This window comes from Rattus norvegicus, chromosome 4 (assembly GCF_036323735.1).
Source record: "Rattus norvegicus strain BN/NHsdMcwi chromosome 4, GRCr8, whole genome shotgun sequence".
NCBI classification, from domain to species: domain Eukaryota; kingdom Metazoa; phylum Chordata; class Mammalia; order Rodentia; family Muridae; genus Rattus; species Rattus norvegicus.
Window position 1 is genome coordinate 34,259,176 of NC_086022.1, and position 21,526 is coordinate 34,280,701.

The following is a 21,526-nucleotide window of genomic DNA, read 5'->3' on the forward strand; positions in this document are numbered from 1 at the left end:
GCCTCCGGCTGGAGCCCCCTGGTCCTCGCTTCCCCTGTCCCTCTGTCACAGCCTCACCATCAAGTTCCCAATACCCATCAGCCAGAGGAAGATGGATGACAAATCCATTAAGCAGTCAGTCTCACACAACAAGAAGCAAGCCGAGAAGAAATCAGGTCCAGCCTAGAGCACTGGGTTTATTGTAAGCCATTTTCCTTCTCAGATCGCCAAGACTGAGAAAGCAAGAATAAAACAAATGAAGACTGTTGGCTCCAATGTCTCAGCCCCGCGTAAGTAACGGAAGTCTGTTTCCCTCCGTTTGGAAACTTAAAACATCCTGTACTGCCCTTCTTTGAATAGTCTTCAATGTGTGCCACGGGAAACCACATAGCTTCATTTTTAGTTTCAGTTTTCTCTTTCTGGAAAAATTAGCTTGATTTGTCAATAGAAAGAGAGAGGATACAGTCGTTTTAGGTGTCATGAAGGCTAGGTAAGCAAAAGTTTTATTGTGTTTTACAGAAGTATGTGGAGTTTGTTTTCCTAAGTATCACGCTCACAGATAGTCACAACCAGTGTTTCAGAGTACAGCCTCCATCATGTGCGTGACAAGGATCTCTAAGTAAACTAACCTGGTGTCATAGGCTAAACTGACTAAAATCTCTTAAAAGACACTGTGAGGAGAGTGGTTCTTTTATGAAAATAACTTTCATTATTATTATGGTTTTCTTGAGATGAGATCTTACTTTGGCTTGGGATTCATGGTCCCACTGCCGTGGCCTCCTAAGTGTAGAATTATAGGCATACATTGTGATACATAGCTCCAAAAACGGTTTTTGTTTTGTATTTTCAGTCTATGGTCTTAAATGATTGACAGCTTTCAGTTTCTCATCAAAACAGTCCCCGCCCCCCTCCCAAAATGCCACCACCTGATAAATGCCATGGCAATTATCTTTGAAATACTTCATCTCTAAACCTTAATGACCCTAAGAAATAATTCTTGTTTCATAACCAATATAAGAAAAGAGAGGTTTTTTGTTTTTGTTTTGTTTTGTTTTGTCTTAGTCCTGTCTCTCAGAAAATAGCCACTAAGGGTTGTTGATCTATTTTTTTTAACTCAGTTTATCTTCCTCTCCCAACTTGGTCTTCACAGCAAGCTAGGGTAGTATAAGTAAAGCCAAACAAAGCAAAACAACAGAAACAAACCAAAACCCATCTCTGGCATCAGCTGAGTAGTGTGAGCTTGGGAGAGACTCCGCACTGCATCAGTCAGTTGTGGAATACTCCTGAACCTGGCCACTACAGAACAAGCAAATTCCTCCTTTCTTTGGACCAATTTAAACAAAACATGTAATGTGTCAAGATAACAGAAATCATGTTTGAGTGCGATAACCTTCCCAAAGATCGTAACATTCTCTTACAAGCTGGAACTGTAGGAAAACTGAAAAGGCCCAATGAGAAAACAATGCACAAAAGCACTGCGTCTCCAGGAGACAGCGGAACCTCAGTTCTATTTCCTGAGGAAGTGGCAGAGAGACAGGGGAAAACAGATGTCTGGCCGCACTGGTCCAGCCATTGAATTCATGACGTGTTGAGAGTGGTCTTCATGATAATACTTTTTCAACACCAGAAGTCCTGGTGTGACCTAATAGTCCCCAAAGTTGACCAACCACACTCTCTCCTTAAAGAAAGGCAGCAGTGCAGAAAGGCACTCACATGGTTTCAGGGACTGTATGCGTTATGGGGAACGTGTGTTTGGGGTTACATGAGAAGGTAGTGCTCATTTTTCCTGATGCTATCACAGAGTGCCTAGGATAACTAAAAGGAGGAAAACCTCCTGGCTCATATGGAGATCTCAGCCCACCATTCTGGAGTTGTTCTGGTTCCACTATTTCTGGGCTTTCAACAAGACAGCAGCTCGGCCCTGGTGTCTGGTGGAAGCTTACCACAGAGGAAGCAGAGAGGAGCAAAGAACTGAGAACCAGATGTAACCTGTGAGTGCATTCCTCTCAGTGACAAACTTCTAGCAGTGAGACCCTACCTCGTAGAGTCCCCAACACTGTCCCCAGCTGAGGACCAAACATTCAGCCTATAAGTCTGTAGAAACATTTCATATTCAGATCAGAATGCAAGTTATGCAGGACTTGAGAAATTTCGCCATTTTGGTGAAAGATTTTTTTTTTTATTGGTAATGGGGTCTTTAAGTAGTCTGAAACTAACACTCAAGAAATCTTTGCTAGTTAGGATCTATTGCCAGGAAACATTCTCAGACCTTCTTATGTCTGAGATTAAGGTCAACATTCGTTGGTGAGCGGAGATCACTGTGATAGGCACCTTACAATATGGCAAAGGGCTGAAATGATGGCCTCACTTTCCATGATGTGGGTGTAGCCAGCTTGTCACAGGTCACAACAAAGAGCTCTGTGGAACACCGTTCCAATCAGCAGTTTTCCTTTGTACACAGCAGCGACTGTCGTACCTTGCAACACCGTGCCATTCTCTGCATAAACTACAGTTACTTTGGGGTCTTCGGATAAAATGCTCTGGATCCGAAGCACCTGTCGAAGAAATAATTCCAGGCGAATATTTTGTTGTCACTTAAGTCAGTTTTAAACTTAGAGTCATTTCTCCCTTAGACACACTATCTCATACAATTTCATCAATTGTGTTCTCTTCTAAAGTTACGTTAAGATTGCTGTTTCCTCAGCTGTGATTGGTTGGGTTTTGACCACGTGATCCTTAACAATAGCATTGTGCATGAGTGGGTAAGCACTGTGGGTAAGGCAGGGCATATAAGCAAGCACCACAGCCTGGATGTGAGACGTTAGGGAATACTTAGGAACACAGTAAATGGGATAGGTACACTGAATTTCTGTTTGGGGAGTCCTGATTTGATTGTTCAGTTGGTTGATTAGCACTGAGACGGTCTTTGTACATATCTGAGGCTAGCTTTGAACTTGCACTTCTCCTGCCCCAAACTCCTAAGTACTGGGTTACACGTGTGTACGTGTGACTATGCCTCAAAATATCTTGATTTAAGATGTAGACAAAAGTGAAAGGTTGACCCAAGAAGCCATCTCTCTGTGGCATACTTACCCACTCTTTTGACTTGAAGGTCCTACCTCTTAAGTAGGAACGATTTTTTTTAATCTTTTTTTTAAATTTTTTTTTTTTTGGTTCTTTTTTTCGGAGCTGGGGACCGAACCCAGGGCCTTGCGCTTCCTAGGTAAGCGCTCTACCACTGAGCTAAATCCCCAGCCATGGAACGATTTTTAAGTTTAATTTTTTTCACTTAACTGAGAAATTTAATCGCATCATTATTGATTGTATATTTCGTGTTAAATTTGCCATGTGGCATAACTAGTGCCCGGTACTTTGGGGTAACAAAGCAACTTTAGATAACAAAGCCTAATACAAAGAACGTATTGTTGAGGCAGGAGATATGGGGTGTCCCCATTTACCATTTGTGTCTTCATTGCAGACTTAGATGGGTGACCAAATTACTCCTAAATTCTCTTTTGACAAGGATAAAATACTCCTTTTTCTTGAAGAAAAGAGGTCCATCACTGCAGAGCATTCAGTGTGGCTCTGTGAGGAAGCCAGGGTCTGGCCATAAAAGGATCAATGGGAGGGTTCAAATGACTTCGAACACAGCTAGCTCCACAGACATGTGTCCCAGAAATTGCTGTAATGTTAAAATATTACTTACAAAGAAATAGGTAAGGATGGACCTCAGTTTAATAAGCCTCTTGTTCATTAGAACTAAATCTTCTATGGGCAGTATATTAAAATTATTGTATTCTATTTCCCTTACCAAATTCATCATCAGAATGGGAGCAATTCCTTTTCTTTTTGTCCCAAACAACAAAGCAAATCCTTGCTAGAGCAAAGGACCCAAGTTTACCAGATGAGCTAACAAGCAAGAACAATTAGAATTCAACATTCTGTTCAGCTCTTTTACATGCCGAGCACTTCACAGCATACATTTCTTCAATCCATTAAATATACAGTTGAACAAGTCTAATAGCAGAAACTAGCAAAAGCCACAGAAGATTGGCATTAAGCACAATCATAATTGTCTGTAAATTTGGACATGACAGGGTTGGGAGTCATTTGTATTAGATTTTTTTCAATACAAGATATAGGAAGAGGTGGTGTGTGTGTGTGTGTGTGTGTGTGTGTGTGTGTGTTCGTGTCTGACTGTCTGTCTGTCTACCCATCCTTTCAGGTGAGTGAGACTGATTTAAAACCAAGCTTTAAAAATACATATTCATTCAATAAAGTAATAACAAAGTAACACCAGGTTGTTTGATGGAATAACAGGTGTACTTACTACATACTAAAAGCTCAAAATGGGTGCTTGAGATCCAGTGGGTAAAGAGTCTCACTGCAAAGTCTGACAACCCGAGTCCAGCTTCCAGGATCCACACAGCAGAAGAGAACCAATCCTCCCACCCCCAAGTTGCCCTGTGAACTCCGAATGTGTGTCATGGCATGCACTTGCATGTTCACATACACACAGAGAGACACACGAACGCATAAATAAATGGAATAAAAAGTCAAAATAGGGATCATTGGATAAGTCATGGGTAACGTGCAAGCGCTGGTAGCCAATGGGTTTCCAATTTTTATGATTTGCACTGTAAATAAATTCAAAATAGCCTGCCAAATAAAGACAGTGGACAAAACAGGACCTTTGAGTATTATAATTAAGGTAGGAGAAGTCTTGTGGTAATGTATAGATAGGATAGTCCTCTGCTCTGCCTTGTACGGTCAGCTGTCTCCATAGGTTCCATATCTGCAGATCTAGGTGACCGCAGATGGAAATAGGTGTGTGGTGTGCGTGTGTGTGATATTCATATATGTGTACAGCAAATATACACCTTCATTTTCTATCACAATCTCTAAATAAGGCAGTATCGCTATTTATATAGCATTTATAGTATGTCAGGTATTATAGATGATATGACGGGGTTTAAATATACAGAAGTGGCTTAGGAGAGCTTTCTGTCAGTAAGAGCACTTGCTGTGCAAATGTAACTCCTTGAGTTCGGATCCCCAGCACCACAAAAGGAGCTGGCATGGAGATTCAAGCTTGTAAACCCAGCATTGGGGAAGTTGAAACAGGCAACTTCCTTGGGTTATCTCTAGCCTATTGACAAGCTTCGTGTTCAGTGAGAAATCCTGTGTTGGAAAATGAGGTGAAGAAGCAGCTGGGAGGATAAGCAACATGACTTCTGGCCTCCTCCTTTATGTGCACATGGACAGAGGTCCACGCTCTCACACATATACACAAACGCAGTGTGCAGGAATGTGGATGTGCGTGGATCATGATAAAATACTACGTAACTTCATACAAGGGAGTTGAGCATCTCTGGAGTTTATATCTATGGGTCCTACAGAAGCAGTTCTACAGTTATCCAGAGAGGCTGCAGTGATGCCCTGGATGGAGTATTGATATGAGGGAAGGGAAAGTTACACAGGAGAATGGATAACGAATGGATACAGTCCATCAGTGTGACACCATGCTATTTTTTAAACTATTGTGAATTCCTAGGTTGGAGGAACTCACTATTGAAATAAGGCTGTGGGCAGCATCTATTGCTGGAAGTCCTTACTTCAGCCTTCAAGCCTAGGCTCTGACTTGTACCAAAGCCTGTTTGGAGGAGCCTCTCCAGCTCACTTTATTGCATGCTGGAAAGGCCTGAGGAGATGAAGTAGATTCCCAACCCCAGCCTTTTCCCCCTGTGGATGACTCCTGACTGGCTAAATTCTCAGCTAGGTGCTGCTTCCTTCAAACAGCCCTCCATTTTTGTTTGTGTGTTCATTTTGTTTTGTTTCTATCTTTCCACTTCTGGGGATACTTTTTTCCAGTGTTTTGCACGTGCTAGATAGGTTTTCTCTATGGAGTTATACTCTCAATACACTATCTCTTTCTCCTTCTGGCTTTGGCCGTCATTTTGTGCATACACACACACACACACACACACACACACACACACACACACACACACACCTCTTTTTACTGTGTCAACTCCTGTTGGTGTCCTTATACAAAGGTGCACCTTTGTCGCCCCCCCCAAAAAAAATTACCCAGTAATAAAGAACCACCTTCCTGGACTCTCACCAGAGTCCCTCCATTGACCTTTTGACTTCTGAACACCCGGATCATCTGTTACATGCCCTCTCTTATTTGCACAAATAAGGAAGAATTGTGTTTTCAGTTGAAACCTGGTAGATAGGGCCAGCTTGTGTCCATTTCACCCTGCAAACTGACCTCTGAGCCAGGAGGATTCTCCGAGTCATAGAAAAAAATCCTCATCCCATTGGGATGGCATCCAACCCAGAGGTCCCCTGTCACAGGATCCACAGAGATGTTATCCACAAGGGTGTCAAAGCTGAGGACCTGCCAAGGTACAAAAGAAGGTGCATGAGGATATGAAGAACTGGCCGGAGACAGTTCAGGAGACAGTCCTCCTGCTCTAGGCCACAGGAACACAAGTCAGCCCATTTCAGCTTCACTGCAGGGATGCACCCGACCTTCTGGCCATTCCGTAGGGTTCAAAGACATGCTCGGTTTAGGGGGTGGTTTACAGAACAGAGGCTGGCTCTTAGGAGTTAAGTGAAATCATTTGCACATGCATCTAAAACTGAAAAATTATGTAAGCGTAACATCAATCCATTCTTTGCAAAGAAGCACAGGCATGTGATATGTTTACAAATATTCCAAAACCAAACAAGAAATGTAGATTCATTTCTGAGGAGGAACGTGGAGAACATGTAAGTTTCTTTATGGCCAATCATAGGCTCTGTAGCCAGGAAAGTAATGATCACCTAGGGTCTAATTTTTGCCTTGAAGTTGAGGGAAAGTTTGTTGTTTTGCTTCCTGGTGTTATTCAACTCCCTGCGCCTTTGCCGTTTCTTCTCTAAATATAAGCTGCAAACACATGATGGCTGCCCAGATTGCTGTCGTGGCTTTGCGCCGGCGTCATAAATAATAGCAACAATTCCTAATTCCACCATTCATCATCCTGGCTGCCTTCTACCGGGAAGAAATCCCATCTATTTGTTTACCTCTAATTCTCACTGGAGAAACAATATCTTCTGTGCACTTCTGAGTCCTGAGTCAGTACCCAGGGACCCTGGAAATAACTGGTCGTGACTCTCTGGAAAGGTCTGAGCGTGGGTAGGCAGCTGTAATGTGCTGCCACTGCCCTCTGCTTCCTGCTCAAAATGAGAACTGTCCCCGCATGTCCACGGAGGGATTAGAGGGTTCAGGCAACCTGGCAGAGCTTCTCTCTCACTGTCAGGGAAAGCTCTCAGCCTTCAGCCTGAAAGAAGCTGCATTAGCCAGGGGAGGTGGCGGTGCAAAGCAGCTGCAGGTCAAAATCTGCTCCTGGCTCCTTCCAGCCCCCAGGAGCCATCCAGCCGGTGTCAGCGCTTTACTTACAGGCTTACATTAGCTTCTCACTGTTAGCACTGAGAGGGGAGTTTGCCAGTGGCAAATTCCACCATGGATAGAAGCCTGCTGAGAACCCCCATGGGAGTGGGAGAGGCACGGGGAAGCCTCAGAGCTCATCCACTCTGCACACAATTGTCATCTACTCTGCCAGGCACTCAGTCCAGCACCTGGAGTGTGCCGAGTACTGGACAGACAGAGCTTCTGCCAAATCACCAGCCGCCATCGAGCAGACAGCCTGATCTAGGTTCAGAAATGCACTCCTGCCCTATACATACCGGATGTCTAGCCAGGTGAATAAAATAAAATGAAATGAAATAAAAACCATTATAATGGACATCTGCATACCATCTCACAACCCCACAAAGGCATGTGGAAGATACTGAAGTCTAAATAAGACACTGGGTGGGGTGTTGATAAGGCAGCTCAGCAGCAAAGTGCTTGTCACTTTCCCAACAGGGCCTGGCTTCGATCCCCAGATCTACCTGAATGAAATGTCTTAAACAAGGAGCTGTTTATTGTTGTTGTTGTTTGTTTGTTTTGTTTATGTTAACATCTGGATACTTTGAGAACTCCAGCTGACTGAAATGTGGCAAAGTCTTAGTCTTGGTGAGCAGGAGATTTCCTTTCACTGTGGTAATATACCAGTAATGTGTCATTTGTCATCATAACCAGTTGTCAGTGAACAACTAAGCAGCATCTGGTACAGGCGCATGTTTGTGCAACTGCCCCCGACAGTCAGCCATCTCTAGAACTTTCAATCAGCCCAAAAGAAACTCTCCTTATTCCCATCATTCTGTTGTTCCAATACATTTTAAATATTTTAATTATTAAAATTATTTTAATTATTCTATTGGGGGAATAATATCTTGCTATATAACTCAAAGTAGCCTCTGGCTCAAAATCCCCCTGTCTTAGCCTGCTGAGCACTGGGATTATAGGTGTGAACCACCATGGATGGTTCTAGGTCCTTCAAATAAGTGAATTCGTGCTATCTGTCCTCTTTATCTGGCTCGTTTCACTTAGCGTAATGTCTTAAGTTCATCCTTGTTGTACCCTTCCTTCGTAAGACTGACTAATGTCCCATTGTATGACTACACTACACGTGGGGCAGGGCATACACCATTCACCTTCATCCCAGATTTGATACTTAACTTCAACAAGTTGCTCAAATCTTTTGGCATTCTGAAGCTTTCCTGGACTAATAGGAAATCACATGATTCCTCCAAAGGATGGATGTCACTGCATTTGACAGGGTGGCTTCTGCTAGGTTGGTTGTAATGATGAGAAATAACCATGTTCTGTTACCAGATGTGGAAGCCAGATCTGATCCCCTCTCCTACAGGAGCAAAGCCCTTGAAGTCCATGTTGAGTGTATATCGAATTGAGCTTTATTGCAACGTTCTTTAACTTTCCCTTTGCAGGCGTACCTGCTGTTATAAGCACAGTTTGCTGTTATTCCCTAAGCCAGTTGGAGTGTGTGAAATTTCGTTTCTCTGCAGCTAATATTAAACTGGCTCTGCTGATGATTTTTAATGTCAAACATAATGTTAGATTTGATGTTGCTCTGAGGCAATTTTCTCTGATTGAGGCCCCTTGTGATGGTTCCTGGGACATGGTGACAGAAACAGTTGTGCAATTGACAGTGACAATGCTCCTTGCTGTGGGCATGGGTGTTGGCAGCATGATGTCTTCTGGCTCTACAGTGACAGGGGCTACTTTATAAGGTTCTATTTGCATAAGCCTCCTTTCTTCCCCTTGACCAAAACTTTTTTTTTATTAACTTGAGTATTTCTTATATACATTTCGAGTGTTATTCCCTTTCCCGGTTTCCGGGCAAACATCCCCCTCCCCCCTCCCCTTTTTTATGGGTGTTCCCCTCCCCACCCTCCCCCCCTTGTTGCCCTCCCCCCAACAATCTAGTTCACTGGGGGTTCAGTCTTAGCAGGACCCAGGGCTTCCCCTTCCACTGGTGCTCTTACTAGGATATTCATTGCTACCTATGAGGTCAGAGTCCAGGGTCAGTCCATGTATAGTCTTTAGGTAGTGGCTTAGTCCCTGGAAGCTCTGGTTGCTTGGCATTGTTGTACATATGGGGTCTCGAGCCGCTTCAAGCTCTTCCAGTTCTTTCTCTGATTCCTTCAACGGGGGTCCTATTCTCAATTCAGTAGTTTGCTGCTGGCATACGCCTCTGTGTTTGCTGTATTTTGGCTGTGTCTCTCAGGAGCGATCTACATCCGGCTCCTGTCGGTCTGCACTTCTTTGCTTCATCCATCTTGTCTAATTGGATGGCTGTATATGTATGGGCCACATGTGGGGCAGGCTCTGAATGGGTGTTCCTTCAGTCTCTGTTTTAATCTTTGCCTCTCTCTTCCCTGCCAAGGGTATTCTTGTTCCCCCTTTAAAGAAGGAGTGAAGCATTCACATTTTGATCATCCGTCTTGAGTTTCATTTGTTTTAGGCATCTAGGGTAATTCAAGCATTTGGGCTAATAGCCACTTATCAATGAGTGCATACCATGTGTGTTTTTCTGTGATTGGGTTACCTCACTCAGGATGATATTTTCCAGTTCCGACCATTTGCCTGTGAATTTCATAAAGTCATTGTTTTTGATAGCTGAGTAATACTCCATTGTGTAGATGTACCACATTTTCTGTATCCGTTCCTCTGTTGAAGGATCTGGGTTCTTTCCAGCTTCTGGCTATTATAAATAAGGCTGCGATGAACATAGTGGAGCACGTGACTTTTTTATATGTTGGGGCATCTTTTGGGTATATGCCCAAGAGAGGTATAGCTGGATCCTCAGGCAGTTCAATGTCCAATTTTCTGAGGAACCTCCAGACTGATTTCCAGAATGGTTGTACCAGTCTGCAATCCCACCAACAATGGAGGAGTGTTCCTCTTTCTCCACATCCTCGCCAGCATCTGCTGTCACCTGAGTTTTTGATCTTAGCCATTCTCACTGGTGTGAGGTGAAATCTCAGGGTTGTTTTGATTTGCATTTCCCTTATGACTAAAGATGTTGAACATTTCTTTAGGTGTTTCTCAGCCATTCGGCATTCCTCAGCTGTGAATTCTTTGTTTAGCTCTGAACCCCATTTTTAATAGGGTTATTTGTCTCCCTGCTTGATCAAAACTTTTAGCCTAGACCAGAGTTAGAAGGGGAAGAGATGAAGCCCTAATATGTAGTGAGCCCCACCACAGTAATTAAACCAATGTTTGCTTATTGGATGCTAAGAATTCTTCCAGTAATGAACAGAAAAAAAATCTGTCCTGATGGATCCTATAGATAATAAAGAAGACTTGTAAAATGTGCAGTGTGGTGGTACTAAACACTGGAAGCAAGAATTAAGTCATTGAGGAGTCAAAACCTATAGAGAGGTGGGGCTGGTGTGCAAGCTGTTAGTATTTGGGTTAGGGAAGGTCTCACTGAAATGCCGAATCAATAGGAAGTGAAAGATGAGAGAGAACAGAGACCTGGAAGACAAGGGTCAAGAGTTTGCTGCTGGGTCTCTGGGAACAGCTTAGAAAAAGGAGAGGTGGCCTTGGGGACAGATCCAGGAGTAGCCAGGTCACCTGTGCAGCCATTGTGAGCATGTGGCTGTTGTAGAGGGAAACAGTGAGATATGAGGGGAGACTGTTTTAACACCATAAAGAGAAAGGAGAGAGAGAGAGAGAGAGAGAGAGAGAGAGAGAGAGAGAGAGAGAGAGAGAGAGAGAGAGAAACAGATACAGACTCAGACTCGGACACGGACACGGACACGGACACGGACACGGACACGGACACAGACACAGACACAGACACAGACACAGACACAGACACAGACACAGACACAGACACAGACACAGACACAGAGGGAAAAGGGGTGGTAGGGATTGAGGTAAGGACCTGAAGGGAAACACCCATCTTAAAGTTCTCTAGAGCAGAAAGTCTCAGAGTTGCCTAGGTGAGATGCCTGGCTTGCTGTTGTCCATTCTGCCACAAAGTAAAAGTGAACAACAAATACACAGTGATCCTGAGGGCTCCTAACCAATAAGTGAAAAATTCTTCACACCCACTCAAATTAGAGAATTCCTCTCTCCCTGCTTTTAATTTCACAAATCAATTAAAATCTAATTATCACTCGGCAAACTTACAGTGTTAATACATCTTACCTTCAATGGCGTTAAAGTCCAATTAGCATGCTTTTCATACACGTGAATCTTGTGAGCCAGCAATTCAGCGATATAGACATACCTTCAAAGAAGAAAGAGCTCCATCAAAGTGCTTGATGTAATGCCAAAAGCTGAGTTGGGAAAACTTGTCTTGGAGTGGAACTTTGCTTAGAAACTAGAAAATGGAATTTATCTCAAAGCAAACTCAATTCCGAAAGACCTCGATGAGTCCATAGGGCACAATGTATTTAATCACTGGACATGCTTTGCCTAAGGTTATAGGTAATCATCCTTGATCAGCAAGGAAGAAACTCAATGCTAACACCAGCTCTTAATATTTGCACTATACATTGTTCCCTTTGACTTGTCAACCCAGTGGCAAGTCCAAGGTTCTGCATGTCAGAAGATAGTAAGTTTTGGCTTTGGGGAGCCTCCATTAAATCCTATTAATGACAGTCCTCTGTTTCAGGCCAGAGAAAGTATGAGAGAAGACAAATGTTTGTCCTCAATGGAGAGAAGTCTTTCTTTCTTTCTGTTCTGAGACTGATTCTAACATTGGCTAGGAACATGAACAAAGAGCAACACCATACACCATAAAGATTCCTGTTGAGACTAAGTATAGTACATTCTAGAACAATAAGAGAAGTAGTATGTTATTATCTTCTGTGGGGATCATAGACAATATGAACAACAGAAAACTTCTGACATTACCTTTTCTGTGTTCCTGTTGCTCTGAAATTCTTGGTGATGTAAGATGTGGCTGTGGTACGAATGGATGATAGACAGATTTTATATGTATTTTGATGCTACCCAAAGTGTGGTGCCCAGACCAAGAGTGATCTGTGAACTGTTGGTTGCAAAGCCAGCTTGAGATAGCAGACTGCATCAATAACAATTACATTGTTTCATACAATAAGTATGGCAGATTGAAGGAGAATGGTCTCCACAGGTCCATATATTTAAATGTGTTATTCCAGAGTTGGTGGAAGTGTTTGGGAAGGATGAGGAGGAGGTGTGTTGGAGGCAGAATGTCACAGGGGGTGGGCTTTGAGGTTTAAAAAACCTGTGGCATTCTGAGCTAGCATCTTCCCCCACCTCACCATGTAAGCCCTCAGCTACTTCTCCAGTAGCGTAGCTGCTTGCCTGCTGCTCATCATAGACTCACCTCTGTAATTGTGAGCCTACAATTAAGTGTGCTGTTTTTTAAATTTCCTTGGTTGAACTCTCTAAAGTCATAGAAAAGAAGCTAAGAATAAGAGTTGCTGATGAAGGAGGGAACTGGGGCCTTGCTTTCCATTCTGGACAAGACCCTTTTCATGTTATGGACCCAGCTACACACTGTATCCACTTATTAGAGAATTTTTAAATATCAGTAGTGTTTCCACTTTCTCCAGTTTCATCTTACTAACACAACAGATTATATTATGATTGTGATTATATTACATAGGAGAGGACTATGTTCTAAAGCTATCTAAGGAGACTCCGAGCAAATCCATTGTGTTCTAGAAAGCACACATACTTGCCATCAAGGGAAATGCCAATGCCATTAGCGAAATCAAATCCATCTGCTACCACTCGGACTTTATCTGGACTGTAGTATACAACATTGGACCATGACAGGCCCAAGTACATTTCCCAGGACCGTAAGTATGGGTCAGCAAAATAGTGATCATTTGTGGCATAGAAGCTCTCAGGTCCAACAGCAGCTATATCGTTGATGCTGCAATTAAAAAAATACACATGATCATAAACAGAAAGGTGGCACTTGAAAGCAATAAGTAAGCTTATGCACTGATAGCTACTGAAGGCTAGTCTTAAAATCAGAAGATGGCGTGGGATCTTTACAACATCAGGGACATCTCAGAACCACTATGACATCAGTCCTAGTCATTCTCCAAAGATAATAAGATGATTATTAGCACTGGGACTTGAAAGTCATAGAACTGCCGTGTAAATGTAATGGTTTGGTGTGTGTGTGTGTGTGTGTGTGTGTGTGTGTGTGTGTGTGTGTGTTTAGGAAACATTGACTTAAGCAAGAGAGCGTTATCAGAGCAGGGCGAATTAGCACACATGACACCTACTGCTGTCCGTCAACCTCATTATAACACAGAGTGAAAGCATTAACCAGCTATCACTGTGGTTGAAGCATTATTTAACTGTGTCATCTAGGGGAAGGCATGTTGGGGCCTCAGTTTCCTTCTCAGTGCCAGAAGGATGATGGTCTCCTCTAGCATTTGCCATAAAGTTTTGTGCCTCTTAACTGAAGGAGCCAGTGAACGAGAATGTTCAGAAATGGGAGTCAGGCTCTTTTCTTTCTGATTAGCATTCTCTCTGTGCGGCTGAAAATGTAAGATATATGAGTCTATTTTTCAGCTTTAATAGGTACAATAGCAAACACGTAAGTGACTCATTCCTTGCTGATTGAGGTGACGGAAGTTCCCGGGGGGCATGATCTGAGAGAAAATTATCCTTGCTCTACTGCAGAGCGCATAGTGGGAAAGGCGTCAGCTGTGACGCAGCCACGCTCAGGAGCGAGTGAGATGAGGCTCAGAGCCTCCGTTTCTCGTCTGTAAAGAGAGCTTAAACGATTTTCTCCTCAAAGTTGCATGGCTCATTAGAAAAGCCTATGGTCCAGAATCTCAACTGTGGAATCACAGTGCGAATTACAATGAGCCAATGCTGTCAGCTTCGCAGGGAGTCAGACACACTAAGTCTTCTATCACCAGTCGCTACTATTACCACAGTGGGGGAAAAAAAGTCCATGGAGTTAGGATGAGTCTGTGCAGGTTTTGGACAAAAACTGACAAGCTGCTTCTACCTCTCTCTTTAAAGCAGATTTTGGAAATTAGTATGCTGTTCTGCATGGAAAAGGGGAGGATGGGAGTGGTTTGCAGAAATAGCTTTGAAATTTGATATACTGTTTGAATCTGGATCTGCCTGCCATTGTCACACCGTGGAGCCACAGCATGTCACCTATCTTTGAGCCACTTCCTGAAACTCAGTGTTCTTTCTGTAGCTTGGCATGGTGGGTAAAGATGAAATGAAACTGTAAATAGAAAAACCCTGCCACAATGTCTTGCATGCATAAAGGACCTATAATAACAGCCGTGCTATTGCTGTTATCATGATCAGCTTATGACCGATGTAGTAATTCAGATGTGCATACTAATCCTTATGTACAGAGAGCCAGAGTCTAGTTAACTGTGGCCCTCTGGTTACTTGCACTCTAGCTCTATGCTGTCAATAGAGAGTATTTTCACAACTGGCCCAGAAAAAAAAAATACATGCCCATTCTGTAAAACTGGAAACACTTGAGGTGTCCGATATTAAATGGTGACTAAAAAAATAATAATTTTGCAATTTCTTGTTACTCTGAGGGCCAGTTCTGGCTTCAGGCTAATCACGGCTACATTAATGGCTGACGTGGTCATCTCAGTCAATGGCCCGGATAGGACAGGTCTAAAAACAATTAAATCCACATGGGACATAATACTGGTGCCAACTTAAGGAGTTGCTCCCTCCCAAACATGCAGTAAGGAGCCTGTTTAAGGCGACCTGCACAGCACCTGACTGCAGCTGAGACTCCTCTCACTCTGCCTGTTACCAGCATTGCCTTAGAGCTTCCACTTTCCGTGTTTTTCTCTGAATAATTTTTGGGTTCTTCAGATACTCGATGGCCTCATTCTGGCTGAGATTAGAGACATGTCCACTATTCCTGCCTTACTTGGGCTTGTGCTGGGCATTGAACCCAGGGTTTGGTGCATGCTGGACAAGCACTTTTTCAACTAATCAACACCCTGTCTCCTAAAAGATACTGGTTGTATAAACAGACACTTCTATCTTTAATCTACCTCTAACCTATTCCCTCTACTTGATCTTACCCTAAGTATGCAGAAAACCTGGGCCTTGCCTCCTAATTGGACAATAGTGGATTAGTTAAGCTTTATTCAGTAACTTAACTGCTTCCCACCCTGCTTCCTTGTCTTCAAACCTGCTAAGTGAGGAGGGAGAGGAGAAACAGGTAAAACAGCGTCTCCTAGATGCCAAGACTTTGCTAATGGACTGCAACAAATACAGATCTAAATCTGCAAAAAGCATGGTGGGTGAATGCTGTTCTTCAACGATACAAGAAGAAGCTGGGCTTCTAGAAAACCATAATTAAAGTTATTTGGGGAGATAATATTAGATTGCCTTAAATCCTTCACTGACCCCATAGACCACTTCTTCACAGGCAAAATAAAAAGGTTAATGTTGGGCGTTGCTCTGGTTCTGTGTGTACACAAATGCTTAATTCTGACCCCCATTCTGGTTGCCTTCAGAAAAGCAAATGCTCGTGTACAATGGCCTGTGTTGTGTAAACCTTGCTCCCCAATTTAAAGCTATTGGTTAAATAAAAGTGGCTACAGCCAATTACTGGGGAGAATAGAGGTAGGCGGGGCTTCAGTTACCAGACTGCAGGGCCACAGGTAGGGACCATGATAAGAGGAAGGAAGAAGGGAAGAAGAGGAGGAGGAGGAAGAGAAGGAGGTGGGGGGGAGGAGGAGGGGGAGGAGGAGGAGGAGGAGGAGGGGGAGGAGGAGGAGGAGGAGGGGGAGGAGGAGGAAAGGCAGAGAGAACAGGAGGTCTCCATTAGACGGGATGGACCAGGAGCATGTGGCTGAGTGAAATGCCCCCTGAGGACAGACTGACGGAGCAGAAATAACCCAGGCGAGATTCAGACACCAAGTACATGAATCACTCAGCTGAGAATTAGCTGATAAAGCATATAGAAAAATCATTTGGGGGGTGATTCGGCCAGCATTTGTGCTAAGATGACTAAATAAATCCATAGGAATCTGCCTCACTTATCAGGGAGCTGGCCAGGTCATATTAAAAACTATAGTGTTAATTACTGTTTACAACAACAGATTTCCTTTGTGTTGGGTTGACGCATTGAGACCCTCGTTTGTCTGACTTTCCCATGTGCTATGTTGACCAGGAATCTAACATGGAGCCCAGTATTCCCACTAATAGTGCAAAACACACCGCTAGTAGATACAGTGTAAAGATGTAGAAGATGGATTGTGTTTGGAATGTTCTTTTGCATATGTGTCTGAAAATCACAAGACCATCTGAGATTAGCCTTGTAAAGACTTTTTTTCTTTTTAATTTCTTGGGATGGCTACAGCGTCCACCCAGCATAAGGAAGACTCGGGCAGAAAGGCACGAGCCCACTCTTAGGGTCCCAGGGTTTCAAAACCTTCTGAACAACATACGAAACAGTTGAATCTGCCCTGGTCCAAAAGGAAAACTATGAATGAGCCATCTTCTGCAGTTAGGGGAATTGTGCACACAAGACACCTCAGTACCTAGGCAGAAGTTCATGGGTGATGGTTTTCAGATGCAAAAGTGATCTTTCCTCTTCTTGAAATTTAAACACCTCCACGGTGGACGAGGAGTCTGGGTGGCTTACCACCAGTAGGTACACAGTGTTATCTGAGAGGAGACGAAAAACAAATCTGGAGGCATTAATGAAGCGCTCAGCTGTCAGTTCTACTCCCCCCAAAGCAATTTCCACCCACCTCCAATGAGTACTTAAGGTGTCAGGTGGATGGAATATTTTCATCTCCCTAGAGAAAATCACTCATGATTGCTCCTAAGAAAAGTGGCTAAAGGAGAAGCTAGTGACAAGTTCTAAAGACAACTTCGCAGGAGAAAAAAAACAACAACAACAACAACCTGAACTTTAGAATGAACGTCATCAGCACTGAAATGCCAGACAGCTTGTTACGCTTTGATAATTAGCATGATCATCACGGGATACCAAGCTGGGGTAAAAGGACTGAAGGTGTGGGAGCTGGACCAGATGCTGTGCTTGTGTGTAATTTACACAGTGCATAGTGAGCTTGCCTGCAGTTTACCCAGCGGAAGATGACACATGCCTCAGGAAGGATGGACAGAGAGAAAGAGAGAGAGAGAGAGAGAGAGAGAGAGAGAGAGAGAGAGAGAGAGAGAGAAACAGAGACACAGAGAGAGACAGAGACAGAGACACACATAGAGAAAAACAGAGAGGGGAGAAGTTAGCCATAAAAAAGTACTCTAAGTGGTCAAGGAGGTATGAGATAACTCTTGAAGCCTCTGACTATCAAATTGGTATTTAAAGAAACTGCTACACTGCTAAGCAGATATGAACAGAAAAGCCAGCTTAGCTCAGATGCATATATTTTTAATTCGTGTTAGATTTAAGTACCACAAAGGGATACGTATCATATCATATTATGATATCATATTGTAATATGATGAAGAGTCAGTGCATAACTTAGGGTCTCCATGATGATCAGGGACCTTCTTCCCAACAAGATGATATTAGAGCAGAGACCCACACAAATTGAGAGCAAACCATGCGTTTAGCTGGAGAAATAAGATGACATGTTGAGGGAAGAGAGTCTACAAAAGCCCTGAGGCATGAGGTTCCTTAATAGTAAAGTTGTGATTAGATCTGAGAGAAGAAAAACCTGGGGAGCTGAGGCAGCAGAGGGAGAAGACCATGAGCACGCTTTCTGGGGATTAGGGTAAGATCTAGGTTTAATCATTTGGGACCATGAGCAAGAAATGACATGTCCTGAGGCTACAGCAGAAATGCTGGCATAGAAAGAGTAGAATACATGTTCTCAGAATAACATTAACCCCCAAAAAAATAATAGGAAAAAAGGACAGGAAGGAACAGAGCCCCTAGGGCAAAAGTGGGGAATAAAACCAGAATTCATATTGTATACAGGAGAGTCTGCTTTAGAAGTTGATCCTCAAAAAAAATTTGTATAGAGGATCCACATGTAAGAGTTTTACCCTGGAAATAGCAAAAACTCATGGTTTGCAAAGAGAAAAATAAAAGAACCCCTTCCTTATGTCCATTCAGAGTGGCGATGCTCTGAGGTCTCACACAACTGAAGCCTGAGAGCCCCAAAAGGGGGTCTAAACTCACAGACACACAGAGGAGCCCAGGACACAGTGTGGAAAGTGACATCTACCTACAAAAGAGTCTGCTAACACTACACCAATTTTATTTTTTTTTAAAGTAAATGCACAGCAAACACTATGTCTCTTCACACTTAAAATATTTTGAGAAGAAAATAAAGTGGCAAAGATTAGTTGTGCGTATAGAAAGACATTGACAGGTATGTGCATAAGCACGCACGCACATAGAATTAGTGTTTGATATTTTAAGTTGAAGGTGATCCTCAGAGAGGAACACAAGCAGAAGTATCTAGGAAGAGCCTTCAGAAGTGAGACTAAAGATGTAAAGGGAAAAATATTGATAGCCTATATTTGGAGCCGGGAGAGCTGTGCAGGAAAACACTGTGTACAGCGAATGCATCTTCTTTCAACTGTTTCACATGGGAAACCTATTGTAATTAAAGCTGAATCTATAATTATTTTGTAGACATAATCTGAATATTACTTTATAAAATCCGTGATTTTACAAGTCACAAATAATTAGCACTTTCAGACATTGAAATTATTTTTTACATTGCTTACTTAACAAAGGCATTGTGGTGGTTTGAATATACTTGGCCCATACGGAGGGGTACTGTTAGGAGGTACGACCTTGTTGGAAGAAGTTTGTCACTGTGGGGGTAGGCTCTGAGGTCTCATAAATATGCTCACATTTGGCCAGAGACAGACTCTCCTGACTGCCTTCTGATCAAGATCTAGAACTCCTTCTCCAGTACTGTGTCTATCTGGCCACTGCCATGCTTCCTGCCATGATGCTAATGGACTGAACCTCTGAACCTGTAGGCCAGCCGCAGTTAAATGTTCTCACTTATAAGAGTTGCCTTGGTCATGATGTCTCTTGACCTAAGAAAGGAGGTAAGGTTTTCCACAAATATTCACAAAAAATTATTCATGATCAGCTTTTGGTAAGACAAGAAAAAATATTCACATTTTCCCCTTTAAGTTTTTTAAACTTTAATATTAATTGTTACCTTCATCTATGAATGTGCTAATCCCATGAGGGTTAAATGAAGACATATCCAACGTATTTCCCATAATTGCTAATTCTGACACTGCTGGCTCCTTCTCATTCAAGTCCATCAGAAGTATTTTTCCAGGCTTACTGGGATCGAAACTTTTTATTCCAGGATACTTTAACCCCTTAAAAGAATAGCAGAGAGAAAACAAGCATATCATACATAATTCAAGAGCTGTGAGAGATGCTGATTAACCATGTGTCCACTCTGACTGCCCTGTCCCATAGATGACTGCAGGGCTACCTCTTAACTTACTGACTCCTGACAGGCCCACAGAACACTCTGGAAGCAACCGGCTCCTCTAAGGTCATCCCCTACACACCTCCCGTCACCTTCATCCAAGCCTTATGTGACCACAGCACAGCTGCCATCCCTACAACATAGGAAGATGGTTGCCATCTCATTTGAATGTAGACACTGGTATATAGACACCCAAGAAACACTTAATCATCAGTCCCAGAACATGTTCAAGAAGACAATAAATGTCAACAGACACTCACTGTGCTAAAGAAAGTTAGTCCATTAGGCAGAATCTCTAAGTCTTCAGCACCCGCTTCTGCAGAGAAGGTAAGAAAGAAGACAGTTTCAAACATGCAGGAAGCTGAAGTTCCTTTAGTTACCTCATCTTGCTTAAAAAATGGGTCTCTGTCTTAGCATCTGTTTGCCAGGTTCAGAATAAGTCCTTTCATTCAATGGATTTTTATATTTCTTTATTTATTTTAGGCAGAAGTTTTGTATCCCAGGCTAGCCTCAACCTCGCTTTGTAAGCTGAACATGGCCTTGAGCCATGTTCACCCTCCCAGGTGAAGGGATTACAGACATGGGCCACCTTGATTATATGGAATTAAAAAAAAAAACACCAATGTCATCACCAAGCACAGTGGCCATTTGCACTTACTTCAAGTCAATGGCTTGTATCTCAGAATCTCTCATATACTGTCCAAGAAAAGTAACAGAATGTAAAACACGCATGATACTTTGGAAAGAGCTTGGTAGTAACCTGAACTTCTAAACTCCAAATGCATATGCTGCATCACAGTTCCAAATCAATTAAATATCTGAAAAGCATGATGTAAATACATGCAGATCCAAAATGTAGCTTTTCAAGTAGGGATACTTTGCTGATGACCTGGGACCATGCACTTGCTAAAGCATAAATATCAATATCTCTTCAAGTGAGTATTTTTCAGATACTCAGGGATATTTGACAACAACATTATACTTTCCTAGAAAAAGTGTTGTGCCGTGAGATATCTTCTCCTGCTTAAGAATCTTACCTAAATGCCTCTTCTTGGGTAGCCAAGGACCACAGGCATCTCAGATGAATAATTCGAAAAGCAAAAGTCAACAACCATGGCCCACTCTAAGCACAGCAAAACTGGATCTCAAATGAGTTGGCCTCAGCTCAAGAACACAATTGCTTGGTGGAAACAAGTCACAGGGTTGAGCTCTGGGATTCTCTGAGTAGGTTAGCAGGAGTCCCATCCCTCCACCTTTTTATCTTTGCTGACAGGTCTTGCCTCTCAGGATGGAGGCCAGTAATTATCTTCACAGCTTTCTTTCTAGCTAGATACGAGCCTATCCCCCAGTTCTGTCTAATGAGATCTAAGGGGAAATCTGCTGAGAACTTCTGGGAAAGACTCTTCTCTCCAACACTCAAAAGAAGTGCACGAGGAAAAGCCTTGTGGTAAGTGAGAGTTCATTTTAAAAATCACTCTTTCTTTTAGGCTTAATATCATTCTTCCCTCTCCCTTCTGCAATCTCCTTAGGTATGTTACCATGAAACCATTGTTCTAGATATAGTTTTTGTTGTGTTGACCAAACATTAGTCAATCAATTGAAACATCTTGGTAATATGCCCGTGGAGTTGGGTCAAAGCATATGACATTTGTAATCAGCTCCTGACTCCATATTACTCTACTGATTC

At 42.8% G+C, this 21,526-nt stretch overlaps 1 protein-coding gene across 2 annotated transcripts in view; it reads right to left on the reverse strand.

Annotated features, from left to right (window-relative positions):
• Window positions 1-2,136: 2,136 nt before the first annotated feature.
• The window catches only part of Pon1 (paraoxonase 1), a 31,016-nt gene continuing 11,626 nt past the window's right edge, over window positions 2,137-21,526 (reverse strand). For both annotated transcript variants that reach the window (XM_039108462.2, NM_032077.1), the window contains 7 exon segments: window positions 20,100-20,155; window positions 19,555-19,723; window positions 16,939-17,065; window positions 13,110-13,310; window positions 11,591-11,672; window positions 6,254-6,382; window positions 2,137-2,534 (listed from right to left, as the gene is read on the reverse strand). In XM_039108462.2, the coding sequence (XP_038964390.1) occupies window positions 2,376-2,534; window positions 6,254-6,382; window positions 11,591-11,672; window positions 13,110-13,310; window positions 16,939-17,065; window positions 19,555-19,663 (807 nt within the window). In that variant the 5' untranslated portion in view covers window positions 19,664-19,723; window positions 20,100-20,155 and the 3' untranslated portion in view covers window positions 2,137-2,375.